The 16,143-nt window shown below is 45.1% G+C and overlaps 1 protein-coding gene across 8 annotated transcripts in view; it reads right to left on the reverse strand.

Annotated features, from left to right (window-relative positions):
* Positions 1 to 16,143, reverse strand: part of OSBPL3 (oxysterol binding protein like 3) — a 139,910-nt gene that overhangs the window by 3,681 nt on the left and 120,086 nt on the right. For all 8 annotated transcript variants that reach the window (XM_074195504.1, XM_074195502.1, XM_074195503.1 and 5 more), the window contains 6 exons: positions 12,951 to 13,014; positions 11,313 to 11,391; positions 9,369 to 9,513; positions 6,902 to 7,046; positions 3,306 to 3,432; positions 713 to 835 (listed from right to left, as the gene is read on the reverse strand). In XM_074195504.1, coding sequence (XP_074051605.1) covers positions 713 to 835; positions 3,306 to 3,432; positions 6,902 to 7,046; positions 9,369 to 9,513; positions 11,313 to 11,391; positions 12,951 to 13,014 — 683 coding nt within the window. The remainder of the gene's footprint in view (positions 1 to 712; positions 836 to 3,305; positions 3,433 to 6,901; positions 7,047 to 9,368; positions 9,514 to 11,312; positions 11,392 to 12,950; positions 13,015 to 16,143) is intronic.

Here is a 16,143-nt window from a genome sequence, read left to right on the forward strand (position 1 = left end):
CTCTTCCTTCAAACCAAAATCAAGGCCCTCCTTCTTCATGCTACCCTTTCAGATCTTCCCAATGGCGGGTGCCAGCCTCCCCAACAGCCTTGTATTCAATTATCTTATCGTTAAGGTATTAAAGCTTAACACTGCACTAGGCCTTTTGTAACATCCTGGATATTTCCTTGTTGGGATGAGAACTGTCTCACTCTTGGTGCTTGTGTTTCCAGTACTCCATCCAATCTCTGGATTATAAAAGGAACTTAATATTTGGTGATTAGATAGATTGCATTTGGAAAACATCAAAGAAGGGTAATTATATGTTATTCCCTAGAGTAAAAATCCATGTTTTCCAACAAAATGCTTTGAAATGTGAAAATTTCTGAAGCATTAAAGGTATGTTTGACACAAATGACGATGTGTCAGGAAAGTTCCTCAAGGGCACAGATTACTTTATTTTCAAATTTACTAATCCCAGGCCAATGCTATGCAATGTAGAGAGAGCTGGTCTTGAGACTGGAAGACTTGGCTTCAAGTCTTATGACTGAGCAAGCTTCTTACCCTCTAGGCAACAGAGTGGCAGAGCTTAGCAGTTTCCTCACTTAAGAGTTTTCCTATACCAAAGAGACTACAGCTCCAGTCCCAGCACTTGTCTCTGTTCCCAGTGTCTCTCATCAGCTCTGCCCTATTCTCCATGGCAGTACTGGCCTACCGGGGGTAACAAGCATACCTGAAAAACCGAGGTTGATGTTCCAGGTTATTCTCTTCCATGACCCGCCGTCGCTCCCTCTGCAACTGTTCAATCCTTTGCTTCTGTGCTTCTGCTTCTTCTATGTTCCCTTCTTCTAAAAACCTAGACAGAGAGAGGACCATAAGCTCAGAGCTGTCCTTAACCAAAAGTAGTTTATAGCCACGTCCCCAGTGTCTAAGTGTTTGCACTGCTCCCCAGGGAAGGAGGGACGAAGAGCAGCTTGAGGGTTATTATTCCCATCTGATTGAGGAAGGATATAGAGGGAAATGCAAGAAAGTAGTCTGAACCTGGAGTCAAGGTCTTTGGTTTCCCTCTCCAGGGTGCCTGCACTAAATTAATTAATCATTGCACATTAATTCATTAATAAATTCATATAATCATCTAAACTTTTCAAAGTGTCTTTATCCCATGAATCCATTGGCAGGTTAGAGTGGTAGCAAGAACACTGATTTGGGAGGACAAAAGGTCATAGATCTCAAGTGGAAATTAAATTAACTGTAATATAAGGGTAGGTATGGCTATACCCATTTTATTTTATTTTATTTTGCTTTTTGTTTTGTTTTTTGCAATGCAAATGGGGTTAAGTTTTGCCAGGCAAATGGGATTAAGTGGTTATACCCATTTTATAAATGAAACAATGAGGCACAGAATAGTTAAAGGCCTGGCAAAGTTATAATGCTAGGCTCAGAAGCCAGGATGATGTCACACAATCACTTAGATCTAAGGGATCTGGATTTTTCTGTAATATGTGAGAATTCAACATCTCAGATTCCTCGTCATCCTAGTCATCTATGACTCTAATATATTATGTTCTTAAAGAAAAGCCTTCATGGCACCAAGGAAGAAGATTCTGGAATCTCTAAGGACCATTTGAGATTCAATATCTTGTGCCAGAAGAGACCTTATTATACACCATCTGGGCTAACATATTTCATTTGACAGATGAAAGAACTGAAGTCCTCAGAGGTGAAGAGACTTCTCTAAGGTCACTCAGTACCTGCTGAATATCTGAAGCCAAGTCTTGGGAGGTCATTGCATAGAGGGAAAAAACTCTGAACTTGAAGTTGATGCCCAACTCTAATACTTATTGTCTCTGTGACTCTGGGAAAGACCCATCTCTTGGCTGACTTAGACCATCACAGGAATAAATATGAGAGTTTAGATTGGAAGACTTCAAACATTATAACTTATGGCCCTCAAGCCAATACACTTTCTGACAGTTTGTTCATCCATCCATCCACCCATCCAGCCAGCCAGCCAGCCAGCCAGCCAGCCAGCCAGTCATCCATCCAAACATTTAGTGAGTAACTATGGCAAGGTCTGTGCTTGGGGCCATCATGTTAACAATGAGTAACAATACACAGAATGGGTTCTTTATCGATGGAAAGAATTAGAGAAGATGGGACATTCTTTAAGGGAGGAGCTTTTTAGGAGTTTTAAAGTTTTTTTGGCCTTGTCTTAGTGGTTACTAACTTACTGAATGAATTAATGAACAAAGTGGATATCTTTTGAGTATTATGCTGGTACCCATTGCACTGGAATGGTTAGCTGTTCACCACAACCGCACTTGAGTTCTAGCCTCTGATGGGGTTCAACATGGTGGCAAACTATGGCAATGAGTCTAGTGTTAGATAGGGTCATCAAAAGACCTAGTATTCAATCCAGCCTCCAACATTTAGTAACTATGTGACCCTGGGAAATTTGCTCTTAGACTCTCAGTTCCTCATCGGTAAAATTGCAACAACCACACATGTTCTCCGCCTTCATAAGGGTTTCTGTGAAGGAGATTTAGAAATCTTAAAGCACCATAGAAATGGGATGTGTTTCATTGACACTGTTATTTCTAATATTTAATGATTTCGATTTTGGTATGTTCATTGAAAGTAGGGTGTTTCCTCAGTAGCAATTCCCTGTACATTCAGGGGATGATAAACTAGAGACCATGAAGAGGAGAATGGATGAACAATGATGGAATTGCCTACAATACAATTTGAGGGAACTAGGGAGATACTAGGGAAGAGAAGACTCAGAGGGAACATGAGAGCCCCTGTTTGTGCTTGTCAGATGGAAGAGAATACGATTTGTTCTGCTTGGCCCCAGAGGGCAGAATTAGAAGCAAATAGGTGGACAGTGGACTCGGGAAAATTGCAGGCCTGATGTTAGGAAGCACTTTCTAACAATTCAAGTTACGAAGCATAACAGGCTTTTTTGCGGGGTGGGGGTGGGTGGGGGGGTGGGCTCACATTAAAGGAGGCAGTCAAGTCCAACCCCATATTTTACAGGGGAAGAAACTGAGATCCAACAAGATTAGGTGACCTACCAGGCTGATGCAAGCAACAAGTAGTCCAGGCTGAATCTAAAAAAGGTTTCCTAGATGCCAAATCCAGGGCTCTTTCCACGGGATCACTAGTAGACTCTAAATGCCAGATGGTCATGGGTCATAGACTCAGTAAGCAAAGTGGGTTCCTCTCATCACTGCCATTCTGAGACCCACAATCTCCTTGGCTCTCCAGGAGGTCAGGGGCAGCATTCTGTACCAGATGCTTGGAGGACACAGGAAGTAGAATGTTACCTTTGGTCTGGCCGGAACCGCGTGTCCGTTGAGGGGAGATATGGTTTGGTCAGAGGGTCCAGCTCATTCAGCTCCAGGGCAAATTGTGTGAAGCCATAATACTGCTCATGCCCTTTGGGCATGGGATCTGTGGAGAAGCCCAACAATTAATGTGTACCTGCCACTGCCCAGGTCTCTCATTCATTTTTCTGGCTCTTTCCTTGACTCCTTCCTTCAGGATCTGACTTTAGGATCATTTTGTATCTAATCTATGAAAATGTTCTGACAGAAGGAACCAGGATATGTTACCGTCCTCCTGGCTTTCCCGACGTCTGCCCAGCTTGGCCCCAGGTGACGAGAAGTCTAGACACTCACTTAAAACTGGAAATTGAGGAGACTGAGTGCAAAGACTAGCATCTAATTTCTGCAGCTCCACTGGGCTTCACTCGATGTTATTAAGTTCTCCTGAACTGTATTGTTATAAGAAACTTGCTTTAAAAAAATTCTGTAACTGTTTTCCCCCCAATTCTTACTCTGCAGCTATTCCCCGCCCAGGTCAACTTTAGAGCCTCGAAATCTTTCACACCCATTTTCCCTCCTCTATCACACCTGGGAGGATAAGTGGACTGTGCCCCCCCATTTTGGCCTTGAGCATGCCACTTAGTCTTCATGTGCCTCTGCTTCCTCACTTGTAAATGTAGGGGAGGGCATTAAATGACTTCTGAGGCCTCTTCTGACCTTAGAGCTGAATAGCAAGCCATATGAAACAGTGGAGGGTGTAACAGACTTAGGAGTGAGGAAGACCTCAGTTTTATTTTTTTCTGAAAAAAAAAACACCTTTATTTCCAAGGTGAACCCAACTGTTCTCTTGAGTCTTTTCAGGGGATGTGCATATCCTTGGGTGTGGTCAGTATACACCTGTTCTTCAAGGGCCACAAAAGAATGGAGACTTCTTAAAGTGTCCACTTGAAGGAGCTATGATATTCAGATGACACAGGTATGTTTAATATAGTGTCTGACACATAGCAGCTGATTAACAAATGCCTAGTGACTGAGTAACTGACTGGTGGCTAAGCCTCTCCGTCCTTAGCGAGGCAGCGTCTTGTACAACACACAAGATTTTCTTCCTTGATTTCCTTCGAGATTCACCTCAAGCATGACCTCATGTAAGAGGCTTTTCCTGGTTATACAGCTTCCCACCCCCACCATCCCTCCAGGTTCTAGGGCCTTCTCCTCTAAGGTTACCACTTTCTACTTAGTGGAAGACCTCAGTTCTAACTCCATCTCAGATCCCTGCTAGTTGTGTGACTCTGAGCAAGTCATATTGATTCAGGGGAAGATGAAGAGAATGAAGAATGTAGGCATTGGGTGGAGATATAAATTGACTACCACCTACTCTTTTTTTTTTAATTTTTTTTTTTAGGTTTTTTGCTAGGTAATTATGAAGTTTCTGAGGTCAGATTTGAACTCAGGTACTCCTGACTCCAGGATTGGTGCTCTATCCACTGCGCCACCTAACTGCCCCTACCACCTCCTCTTGAGATGTAAATTGAGTAGAAATAAAGAATTATAATTGTAACCAAAACAATTTGCAATCTCAAATTGGGTAGAGATCCCCATTACCATCGATTCATTGTTCAATGTAAAATTTGTATCCTGATCTCCTTAGGCTCTACCCTCTACCTAATTCTGGGTCCAGTATAGGGAAAGGGAGTTCACCTTTTACCCTCTGGATGAGAGGCAAGACATAAAAACCTGGGTTGGACTAGAGCTCAGGGCTGCCTGTCTTCTCTAACCATGGCCCAGCCAATGCTGCTTGGCTGTTTTGGCTGTTCTCTCTCTCTCTCTGTCTCTCTCTCTGTCTCTCTCTCTCTCTCTCTCTCTCCCTCTTTGTCTCTGTCTCTCTATCTTTCTCCCACTCTCTCCCTCCTTTCCCTTCTCTTCCTCTGTGATGTCTGTCTGCTTCTGTCTCTTTCTTCCTCTTATTCTGTTTCTGTTTCTGATAGTCTCTCTGACTTTGACTTTTGTCTCCCACTCCCTCTCTTTCCCCATTTCCTCCTTCTCTTCCTGTCTGTCTGTCTGTGTCTGTCTGCTGTCTCTGTCTCTCCCTTCCTCTCCCCCCTCTCCTAGCCCTTCCTATGTCTTGTAACCTTTTAAATAAATTTTTACTTTATTTCCACCCTTGCTTTCCTGAATCTGAATAATGATTCCTCATAGGCAGAACCGAACTCAAGCAGCCAGTGGCTACAATATATCTGTCCATCTGTCTCAGTTTCCTCATCTGTGAAATGAAGTTAATAATAGCTCCCTCCACCTAGGGTTTTTGGGAAGATAAAATGAGATAATCCTTGTGGAGCACTTTGTTAACCCTCAAGTAGTATGTAAAAGCAAAAGGAAAAATGAAACCAGACCTTGCCCTCAATGAGCTTCATGTTGATGAAACAGTCATTTGGACAGTGAACCAGAGGCGGACAAGTGCAGGAACCATGGAATGGTACAAGAATTTGAAGGAAAGGGGGAGGGATCCTCCCTTCATGGAAGATTTATGGAGGGTCGAGAGTCAGAGAATGAGAAGGCAAACATGGGTTGAGCCATTATTGATACCAGTAAAGGGATATTCAGCTTGGGAGCGTTGGGACTTGGTAAATCTTAAGCCAAGAGCTTAAGCAGAGCAATTCATTCACTTAGCTGCACATGTATTTTTCTGTCTCCCACTCAAACTACCTCAGAAGTAAGGTAAGAAAAGGTATTGAAGCCTGATGCTCCTCCCCTCTAAAATTATGCTACAATATGAGCTGGAAAATAATGATAACTGTCCTTTGACAAACATCTTTGGTGGGCTCAACAATGCTGTGGAGGGTCTCAACTAGGGGAGGTGGAAAAAAGTCTCCTGCGTCAGTCCTGTGAACTGGGGCTGATACCCAGGGCTTACAAAGCCACCATGGAGCCCAAAAGAAGCAAGGAAAGTTCATGAAGTCCAAGACATATGATCACTGAGTCACAGATTTAGAGCAAGAAGGAATCTCAGAAGCATTCTGGTCCAACACCTTTATTTTACAGATGAGGAAACTGAGGCAAAAATGATTCAAGTGACTTGTCCAAGGTCACACAAGTAACAAGCACCAGATCTAGGATCTGAACCTAGGTTTTCTATACGTATGTATAAGACATTCTGTCTTCCTTGCACCATATACTATCATTTGCTAAGTCTTGACAGTAGTCCCTTTAAACTCTACCATCCCCTTTACTCAGCCTTGACCTAGCCTCTTGTCACCTCCCCATCTAGAATACAGCAGTGGCTTCCTTGCTGACCTCCCTGCCTCTGGTCATTCTCCTCTCCAGTTCATTCTTCACATAGCTACCAAATGGATATTCCAAAGGTCAGACCACGTCACTGCCTTTCTTAGGTCACCTTTAGGTCAAACTCAAACTCTCTTGTTTGGCATTAGGCCCAAGGGACCGGGTGCTCATGGGCCCAAGATTAAAGGTCAGAGCACCAACTTCAAAGCTCCTGGAGCATCAGAGCTAGAATAACAACAATAATCTTGATAGTAGCCAACGGGCACTTTCCTGATGTCCCCCTCCCACTCACACCTGAACAGCCCCCCAGTACTCACGTGCTCTCCAGATACATGTGGAGGAGGACCTCATGCCACTGTAGATGCTCTCATGCCACTTCCCAAAGAGCCGGCGCACAGCTTTGCCACTTTTGTCGAAGACGGTGCCCTCAATCTCATGGGAGTTGGTGCTCCAGTATTTGGCCTAGAATGTAGATAGGACGGCTCACTTACCACTGCACGGGCACTAGGGAGTTAGTTTAAAAGTGAGAAAACTCACAGCAACTCTTCTGGCCTCTGGCCTCTAGAGTCTTCTGCCTTTCCAGATATTGTTAGCATTGTTGCTATCATCATCATCATCATCATCATCTTATTCTCTTCATCTCTTCCATTTTGGACATTAACTATAAAGGTTCCTAAGAAAAGGTAATCTCCTGCTTTTGTTGTTGCGTTTTTTAAAATCCTATGAACCATTGCACTACTTCATCCAATAACGGCTCTATGTTGATGAATAAAATTCTCAGGGTGTCACTTCATTCTCTGCATGTGTCCTAGGGACAGCTCCATCACAGAGGATGATGAAGATGACACACAATATATCCTGTTCCCATATGATTTAGATTTCGCTGCAAGGTCTCTGTTTTGAAAGTTTCTCACGTGGCTTGGAAATCGAGTAATCACTATGGCAACACCTAGCAAAAGGCATCAATTCTGTGGGTAAGTGATTTGGGGCAAAAGTCTGAGCTATGATAATGGTCTAATTCCAAGACAGTGGATCAGATGACTTCTTATGGTTACTTTGAGGTCTGTATTTGGAGTAGGGGGTCCATGAAAGACCCTGCTAACCACCAGGTTATGCCTTGCTAAATTAGCTGGTGGGTGCTAAATTTCTGCAGATGAGTTGCCTAATTTCCTCCACTTCTTTGCATAATCTATGTTGATCATTAAGACTGGGCCCCTTCTCTAATTCCTGTTGTGATGACCAAGTCCTGAATGACCATCAGAAATCCTTCCACTTTCCAAAACGTAACTATGATTCCACTCTCAGATCATAGGGACTAAACAGGTTTCACTGGAAGTGACCCCCTTTCTTTCAGTTACATTTGACAAGCTCAATGGAGAGATATGGGCTTAGCCTATTCTGTTGTTTGTTGGAGTGGTGGCAGCTTATGGCTTTCCTATTATTCTCATTCATTCCCATGAGACAAAGCAGAGGCTAAGGAGAGTCTTCAATGTTAAAAAAAGTTTAATATTTGGATTTTTCCCCCAATGAAATTTCCAATCATTTGTGGACTATTGATGATAATAATGACAACCTCTCCATATATACTTGGAAATCTTCTGCGGATGCCAATGGCTTTTCTTATGTGTGCCCCTAAAACAGGGATAAACCACCCAGGTCTCTGTTGAGAAGAAAGTCTATTCTTCCTGCATTTATTCCTCTCTTGCCAGATGGAGATCTCAGAGCTCTAGGGAAAGCTCTGGTGTGTTGGCTGCAACTCCAGGTTGTGTCAGCAGAGGGCGCAAGCTCCTCAGTCGCCTATTCCCCAACTCTAGCCTTTCCCACCTCATCAGACCAATCTTTAACTAAAACAGTGCATCCCTATAGATTCCAGGAATAATGGCTATTTAAGTCACAGAATCAAAGAATCTCAGAGCTAAAAGGGACCAACAAAGTCATCTGTCTCAACCAAGATCCTTTATACAACATACCCTCCATTTGGTCATCCATCTGCCACTTGAACACTTCCATCAATGGGGATCTCACTACCTAAGGAGGCAATCAGTGCTACCTTTGGATAGTTCTGATCCTAAGGAAGCTTGACCTTCCTTCTGCCCTAAATCTGCCTCTTTGTGGCCTCCACACCTTGTTCTTAGAGAGGGGAGATTTCCCTCATAGGGCACTATGGGTCAACTTTTGGAGGTTCAAGCATTTGCCCAGGTCCTTCACTGGACCCTCCAAAGACCATGAACATCAGATCTGGGTCTGATGTTAAAACAAGTCATAAAAGGTCAAGTCTTTAGCAAGATGAACTAAAATCCAGCTAGGATATAGAAGTGGGGTTCAATATCTCCCTCAACTTCCAGCTCCCTATGTGTAATCCGGCAATCCTAATCATTCACTGTCTTGTATCTGAAAGGCAAAGCTCCATGGGCAGCCCAACAAACACCACTGTGGCTTGACTTTATGGCTGCTAAGAGGTGCCTGATCCCCTTCTCTCTACCCCTCTCTCCCCCAAGGAAACAAACATTCCCCAGGGGCTGCCTCCCCAAACTTCCCAGGTCCAGCTTCACTCCTTCAAGGTTGCTGATCCCTGACAAAAATGAAAATAATCTAGGCAAAAGTAACTGTGGAAGAGGGAAGAAGGCAAGGAAGCACTAGACTCCTCTAAAGTCCCCCTGGAGCCTGGGAAAAGCCAGAAGCACCACAGAGCGGGGTGAAAGGGGAGCAGAACAAGGGCACCTGGTTTCTGATCCTGCCTCTGAGAGCAGCCTCCCCGCCCAACCCCAGGCCCCGCTCTGGTACCTTGATAAAGTTCACTTTGCAGTGGCAGGAATCCTCATTTAGATTTTTAATGATGATTTCACCATAGTGTTCGATCCACCGCTGGCCACTCAGGATATTGTGAATGCAAGATGTCACTTTGTTCCACTCGAAGTGATCGCCAAAGCTAAGGGGAAATGAGGGTGAGGAGGAAGGCTTTCCAAAACCAAGCATGATCAATGAAACTAATCAACAAAACAGAATGACCTTATCGATGGGCCCACAACAAACCCAGATGTGGTGTCCTCAGAAAGGAAGAAACACACAGAATTCCAGTATCATATTCAGAACAGAATGCAAGCTCCTTGAGGGCAGGGCCACTCTACTTTTGTCTCTGCATCCCCCATGCCTGGCTCATAGTTGACCTAGGGCAGGCAGCAAGGAGGCAAAGTGGATTGAACACTGGAAGACTTATCTTCATGCATTCAAATCCAACCTCAGATACTTAAGAGCTGTGTGACCCTGGACAAATCACTTCACTTTGCTTCAGTTTCCTCAGCTGGAGAAAGAAATGGTGAACCACTTAAGAATCTCTTCCAAGAAAGCCCCAAATGGGGCATGAAGAGTGGAACATGGCTTAAAAACAATTAAACAGCAATAAAAAGCCACAAATGCAGGTTCTACCTTAAAGACATTATTCTCTATGCTTTTTTTTTTAGGTTTTTTTGTAATGCAATGGGTTTAAGTGGCTTGCCCAAGGCCACACAGCTAGGTAATTGTTAAGTGTCTGAGACCGGATTTGAACCCAGGTACTCCTGACTTCAGGGCCAGTGCTTTATCCACTGCACCACCTAGCCACCCCTTTCTCTATGCTCCTGATCAAAGTCCCTAACCTCTCTTGGTCTCAAGTTTCTGATATGGAAAAATGAGAATGTCAAGGCACCCATACCTTGAGTTGTCGTGAGGATCAGCAGAAAAATCTGTAACGTGTTTTGTAAATTTTAAAGCACTCTTATTTTATTATTAATAATTTTAGTTGATTATAAATTATACATTTATTTATATATGATTTACAGACAATATATAATTTATAAATGATTGACAAATCTTTCTTCAAAACAGAGCATAGTTGTCATACCACAGAGATGTTAGATTTTATCAGCTCTTCAGCTGACGGGCCCTATACCTTGAGTTTCTTTATTTATTTATTTATTCATCGGTTCAGTCCTTCATTTATTCAAGCGTATACATGTTCTATTCCCCAAGGAAAGTGGATCTGCTCTAAGGGTGAGGACAGCTTTGGAGTTGGTTTTAGCTGGACCCATGATTTCATTAAAGTAGGGAAGCTCCTGGGGAGGAAGGTCTTCTTCCTGTCCCAGTTTAATAGAGGAGGAAACCAAGGGGCTGAGAATGATTCGCTCGCGATCGCTCAGCTAGGCACAATCTGAGGTCTGCTCTGAACCCAAATCTTCCTCTGGACCACCTGGGGTGGCCCATCATCTTTCCTCCTTCCAGGTGTGTTTTCTTGAGGTGTAAATATGGCAGATGGAGCCTGTGAGATAACTCTAAAAGCCTTTCCAGCTCCACCTGGTCATGATGTGAAATGACACTAATCCCTGGGAGACCAACATCGGTTTCTTTTGAATAAGATATTTTGACATTGAGGTAAATTGAGTTGGGCAGCCTGGAAATCCGGACAAAGTTCTCCCTGCCTTTTGTTGTAGTGAGGAGGGAAGGGCCTGGGAGAGTGAACAATGAATAGAGCAGAGAGCAGGGTCTGCCAAGCAAGAAAACTGGACGTGGAGAAAATGAACCACAGCTGAGCCCACTGTCAAGCAGATCAAAATAGCTTTAGTTTTATATGCAAAGAGAAGTCATGCATGGAAGCTTCAAAGGTTTCCAGCTAATTGCTTCAATCTCAACCACAAATCCTAGCCAGTTTGGGTTAATGGGGCCACGATGCCTTGGCATCGGTGGGGAACTTACGCAGGAAGGGTGACGTGTGTTGTTCCAACAGGAACGATTTCCATGGATTTGCCCCAGAATTTGTTTTTCCATCTCACATCTGAAAGAAAATACCCAATGTCAGTCAGGTGGGAGGGAAGAGGCAATGGATCAATGACTGTACTTATTAAGGGCCTACTATGTGTCCAGAGCTGGAGATGAAAGGCCAGGGTTAGGGATGACTGGTCAAGGGTGCCGCTGGAGGGACTGCCATTCAGATGCAAGACTGACTACATCCAATTCTGTTTAATTCAATGTGGTCTGTGTTTATTAAGCACCCAAGGGCCAGGGACACCAAGGAAGGCACAAAAGCCTCTGCCCTCAAGAAGCTCAGAGTCTGATGGAGAGACAACATGCTATCAACGATGTACGCACCAGATAAATACACACACACACACACACACACACACACACACGGTAAATAGGGGACAATCTTTGAGAATGGAAAGGGCCTCTCACAGAAAGAAAAATGACAGTGCTGCCCTCAAGGAATGTCCATTCTATTGGGCATCCCATCCATGGTGCCTTCCAGTTCTGATCTTCCCCAATTCTGACCTGAATGAGGATGAGGATGAAGGACTGGGCACATCCTCACCCCCTTCAGTTCACAGTCCCATGTAGACAGAGCCAGGAACTAATCAGTTAACATCAAGTTCCATATAGTTGATGTCTCAGATTGATTTTGCAGGCTCTAGCTAGTGAACTGCCCACCTTAAATCACTGGTGGTAAGAAATTTAAGCCAATAATTCTTTTATGACATTATAAAAGACTCTAATGTGATGTCAAGAATAGGGCTGTTTCCAGAGGAGGACTCAGAGAATCAGAGCTGCTCCTCTGTCTAAAATTAAAAGGATTCTTATGAATCTCAGGGTTTCTTTATTCCTCTGAGCATCAGCTCTGAGTACCAGATGTCCTGGAGCAGATCCCCTGTGGAGACCTCAGTTTAATAAAATAGAAGACTTCTAAGACAACCTCCAAACCCTACTTGGGGGATCCTTAATTTAGTCACTTAATTTTCCTCAGACCTCAGTTTCTTTATATGTAAAATGAGTTGCAGCATTTTGGGGGGGGGTGATGACTCAAGAGCTTTCCACCATCCTCAAATGAAGGAGGCACCAACAGCTCGGGAACTTGTATATGTGTCCCAAGTACTGAAGGCGCTCATGAGCCATCCCACTGTTTTCCCCATGGACTCCTGTTTTGGGGCCCTGGATGGTTCTCTCCTCCCTGTGATTTCATGAGAGCAGGGAAATCCTGGTGTGGAAAAGCTCATCCTGGTGGAGAGCTGGCTGGGGCTTGCCTGGGTCTCAGAGTCAGCACCAAGGTCAATGGGGGACTCACCCCTGCACCACACTGCCTCTGGCTCTGAGGAGGCCTCAGCCAAAGGGAGGGTGCCCAACAAAAGCCAAGGACACTGTCTTGTGCTCCTGTATCCCACATAAGGAAACATGACTTAGATGGAAAATCATTGATAGGGCGGTCTCTGGGAAATCCCCCCACAGATGGGCCTCGGAGTCATTTTACAGCAGAGCTATGGCCAGCCAGAACTGTCCCCTTGGGCCTGCAGGGCTGGCAACTATGATGCACCATTGAAAAGCCCATGAGAAAAGCCACGTTACCTTGCCAGAACACAAAGTTTGGAGACTCTGCGTGACAGGCCGAGATCGGTGGATGGTGGCTGACCTGGCGGAGACAAGGAGACATTCAATCACGTTGGCATTTCCTTCCCCTCTACCTCCCTGTTCCCTCACCATCCACAACCATCTTTTTCCTTTAGAGGGGGCTAAGTGGAGGAGTGGCCAGTATGGACTGACCCAAGGGGACTCCTTCCAGATACTGGTGATGGTGAGAAGTGGACAGGGTGGAGCACCTTGGGTGGAGGGTCTTGGGTTTGGAGCTGGAGGAGTTTTCAGGGAGCATCTGCTCAGCCACCCCTCTCCCATTTTACAAACTGGGGCCCAATGAAGCAGACTCATTCAAGGTCAAACAGAAGTGAAATTTAAACAGACGGAGCATCTGCCTCCTGAGCCAGCGCTCTTTCCACTGAATCACAGTGTGGAAATTAGACGCAATTTTAAGTTAATGAGCACCAATCACCAAGGATTTATTGCTCTGTAGGCATCAGGAGCTGTTAGGAACAATGATCAAAAAGAAAACAAATTCAATCAATTCAGTAACTATCTGCGTGCAAATTTAGAGGGATCTCTCCCTTGGAACCTAGCCTGGCCTTACTTTGTACCGCCTTCATTTTTTTGATGTTTCTAAGGGAACAAGCCTTGATTTTTCTCTCCCTCCCATCTCTCAGACTTGGAAAACTTTATCATAAATGAAGCAAAAGCTCTGCCACCATTGGCCGTGTCCAGATCTGCGCGTGCCCTTCCTGCAGGCAGCAGGCGGCGCAGTGGTTAGAGCCCTGGAGGGCTCAGTTCTGCATTGGGCTGTGGGATCTGGAGCAGGCCTCACCCACTCACCAGCCCAATTGAGCCTCAAGGGCTGAGGCTTTGGACACAGAGCCGAACCCCAAATCTGGGCCTTAGAACACATTTCCACCAGTGGTTGGGGCTGAAAAATCCATACCCTAAAGCCTTTCCAAAGGGAACTCCTTGGGCACCTTGGGACACCATCTACGGGCTCCTGATACGTGACTGTCCAGCTTAGGAAGAGCTAGTGCTCCACTTCCCCAACTGTCGAAGGTCAAGATGTGTGAGAGGGCTGGGCCGTGTCTCTGGCCTTCCATCAATCTGTCTCATGCTGTCCAGAATAATGTGGTGAGCCACGGAGGCTTGGCCAGGAAATATTTAATAAATTCTTTTTTTCCCTTTCTTGGAGTCCTATTTACTGAAAGCTCCCCCCACCCAAACCAGCCTTTTCATCAGGCAGGGGGTATCATATACAATGTGACCACCAGGGGATGCTCCACTCACACCACTGGCCAAATGGGTTTATCCAACTAATTTCTGAATCCCACTGATCACAGTGGGTTTATCACAAATCTCCCCCAAAGCCACGTTAACCCCACTACCTACCAGAGGGTGCTCGGCCTACGGAACTACTGGCCCGCCTCTCTCCGTTCCCAGGCCCCTTGTTTAGAAGGACCTGACGGGGTGGAGGTGGGAAGAGATCTGAAAGCTCCAATTTTTGTCTTAAGGACAATCAATAACACTAGAGCCTCCAACACAGAGGAGTCTGCTCTCTGTCAAGTGTTCTCCAACTTCATTCAGAAGATTTGCACAACTGAATATTCAGCCATTAGATGGTTTATTAAAATTTACCATCAAAAGTCCCCCTTCCTGGAAGGCTTTGCCCAACTGGTTCCTCCCTCCCCCCAGCTTTCTTCCTCTAATGAAGGAAAGCTAAAGGAAGGGATGTCATGGTTGGAATCCACCATGATTAACTCTGGAATCAATGTCGGGGAGGGGGGAGTGGCGTAGCTGGGGTTGGGGATCCTGACCCAGCCTCCCCGGCTGCTGAGGTTTGAGGACAGCTGCCTCTACACCCCATATCAGTAATCAGGATACCCAGAATAAATAAAAGGTCATGGCGAGTGCAGGGAGAGATTCCAACTATCGGGGGTTTCTTGCAGAAGGTGGGTCGTGAGTTGAACTCTGAAGGAAACTGCCAGTTGTATGAGGCAGCGGTGAGAGCACACTTCCAACATGTCCAGAAGATGCTGGTTAATACCCGGACTCAGACTCTTGTGCGTGGGGAATAGTTCAAAGGCTGCTCTGGTTCAAATGAGGAGTCCATGAAGGGGATTCCTCCATAACTAAGACTGGAAAGGTCCCACTGGACCAGCTTATGAAAAGGTTAGGGTCTCCACAGTTGGCTTGGGGTCCATTTTTCAGTCCTAAAGACAAAGTGATGCGTTCCTGCCCCACAGGATCTCCTGGGGATCTCGGGGCTGCCCTGCCGGACCTTCGGCGGTCTCCTGGGCCAGGAGCTTTTCCTCCATGGAGGAGGCCAGATTGGCCGCCTAGTTGGGCTGCTATTTTTAGCTGCCAGTTTCAATTTTAGTGAACATGCTGCTATGGCAACCCAATCAACTTACCATTTTAAGTTGGTTATTAAAATGCCAGTCAAATTGGAATTCAACTCAATCTCCCTTATTCTTTTCAACCACTATTTAAAAAAAAAAAATCCAGCCAAAACCCAGATAGATGAATCCTAGCCCCCAGAATTTTCTTGCCCAGATTTCTCACGAGGCAGCAGGGAACCATTCCCCAGCATCAGTTCCCAGTTGGCACCATTAGCTCCAAGGTTTCAAAGGTCCTTGGGATTATAAGTAATGGGGCAGAAGAATATGTTTTCTACCTTCTCACCTTTCCCTTCTACAACATGAAGCAATTTAGAGGAAGGACTGGCCAAGGGGTCAACTTCGGAGATTCCATTTCCCCTGAGCTCCTGAGAAGGTGCAGTTAGATACACAAGGAGAGGCCTTTTGGTGCAGGGGTTGGAGGATCCACACTCACTCCCTATCTGTGCTACAAGGGGCAAAGCCCATCACCTCTCTGGCCTCAGTTTCCCCTTTTGTACAATTGTTGGACAAAAAGAGTCCAAGGGAACAACAAGCTCTCAATCTATGACTCTGCCTAAGCAGAAGAGCTTGGCTCTCCTGAGTTTAGGGATTTTTGTCTTAAGGACAATCAATAGCACTAGAGCCTCCAAACTGAAGGAAGTCTCGCTTTCCACAAAACATCCACCAACTTCATTTAGAGGACTCGTACAACTGAATTTTCAGTAGTTAGATGATTAAAATTTACTATCAAATGGCCTCCTTTCTTAGAAGGCTTTTGCCCAACTGGTTCCTCCCTT

Source organism: Macrotis lagotis, chromosome 7 (assembly GCF_037893015.1).
Source record: "Macrotis lagotis isolate mMagLag1 chromosome 7, bilby.v1.9.chrom.fasta, whole genome shotgun sequence".
NCBI classification, from domain to species: Eukaryota; Metazoa; Chordata; class Mammalia; order Peramelemorphia; family Peramelidae; genus Macrotis; species Macrotis lagotis.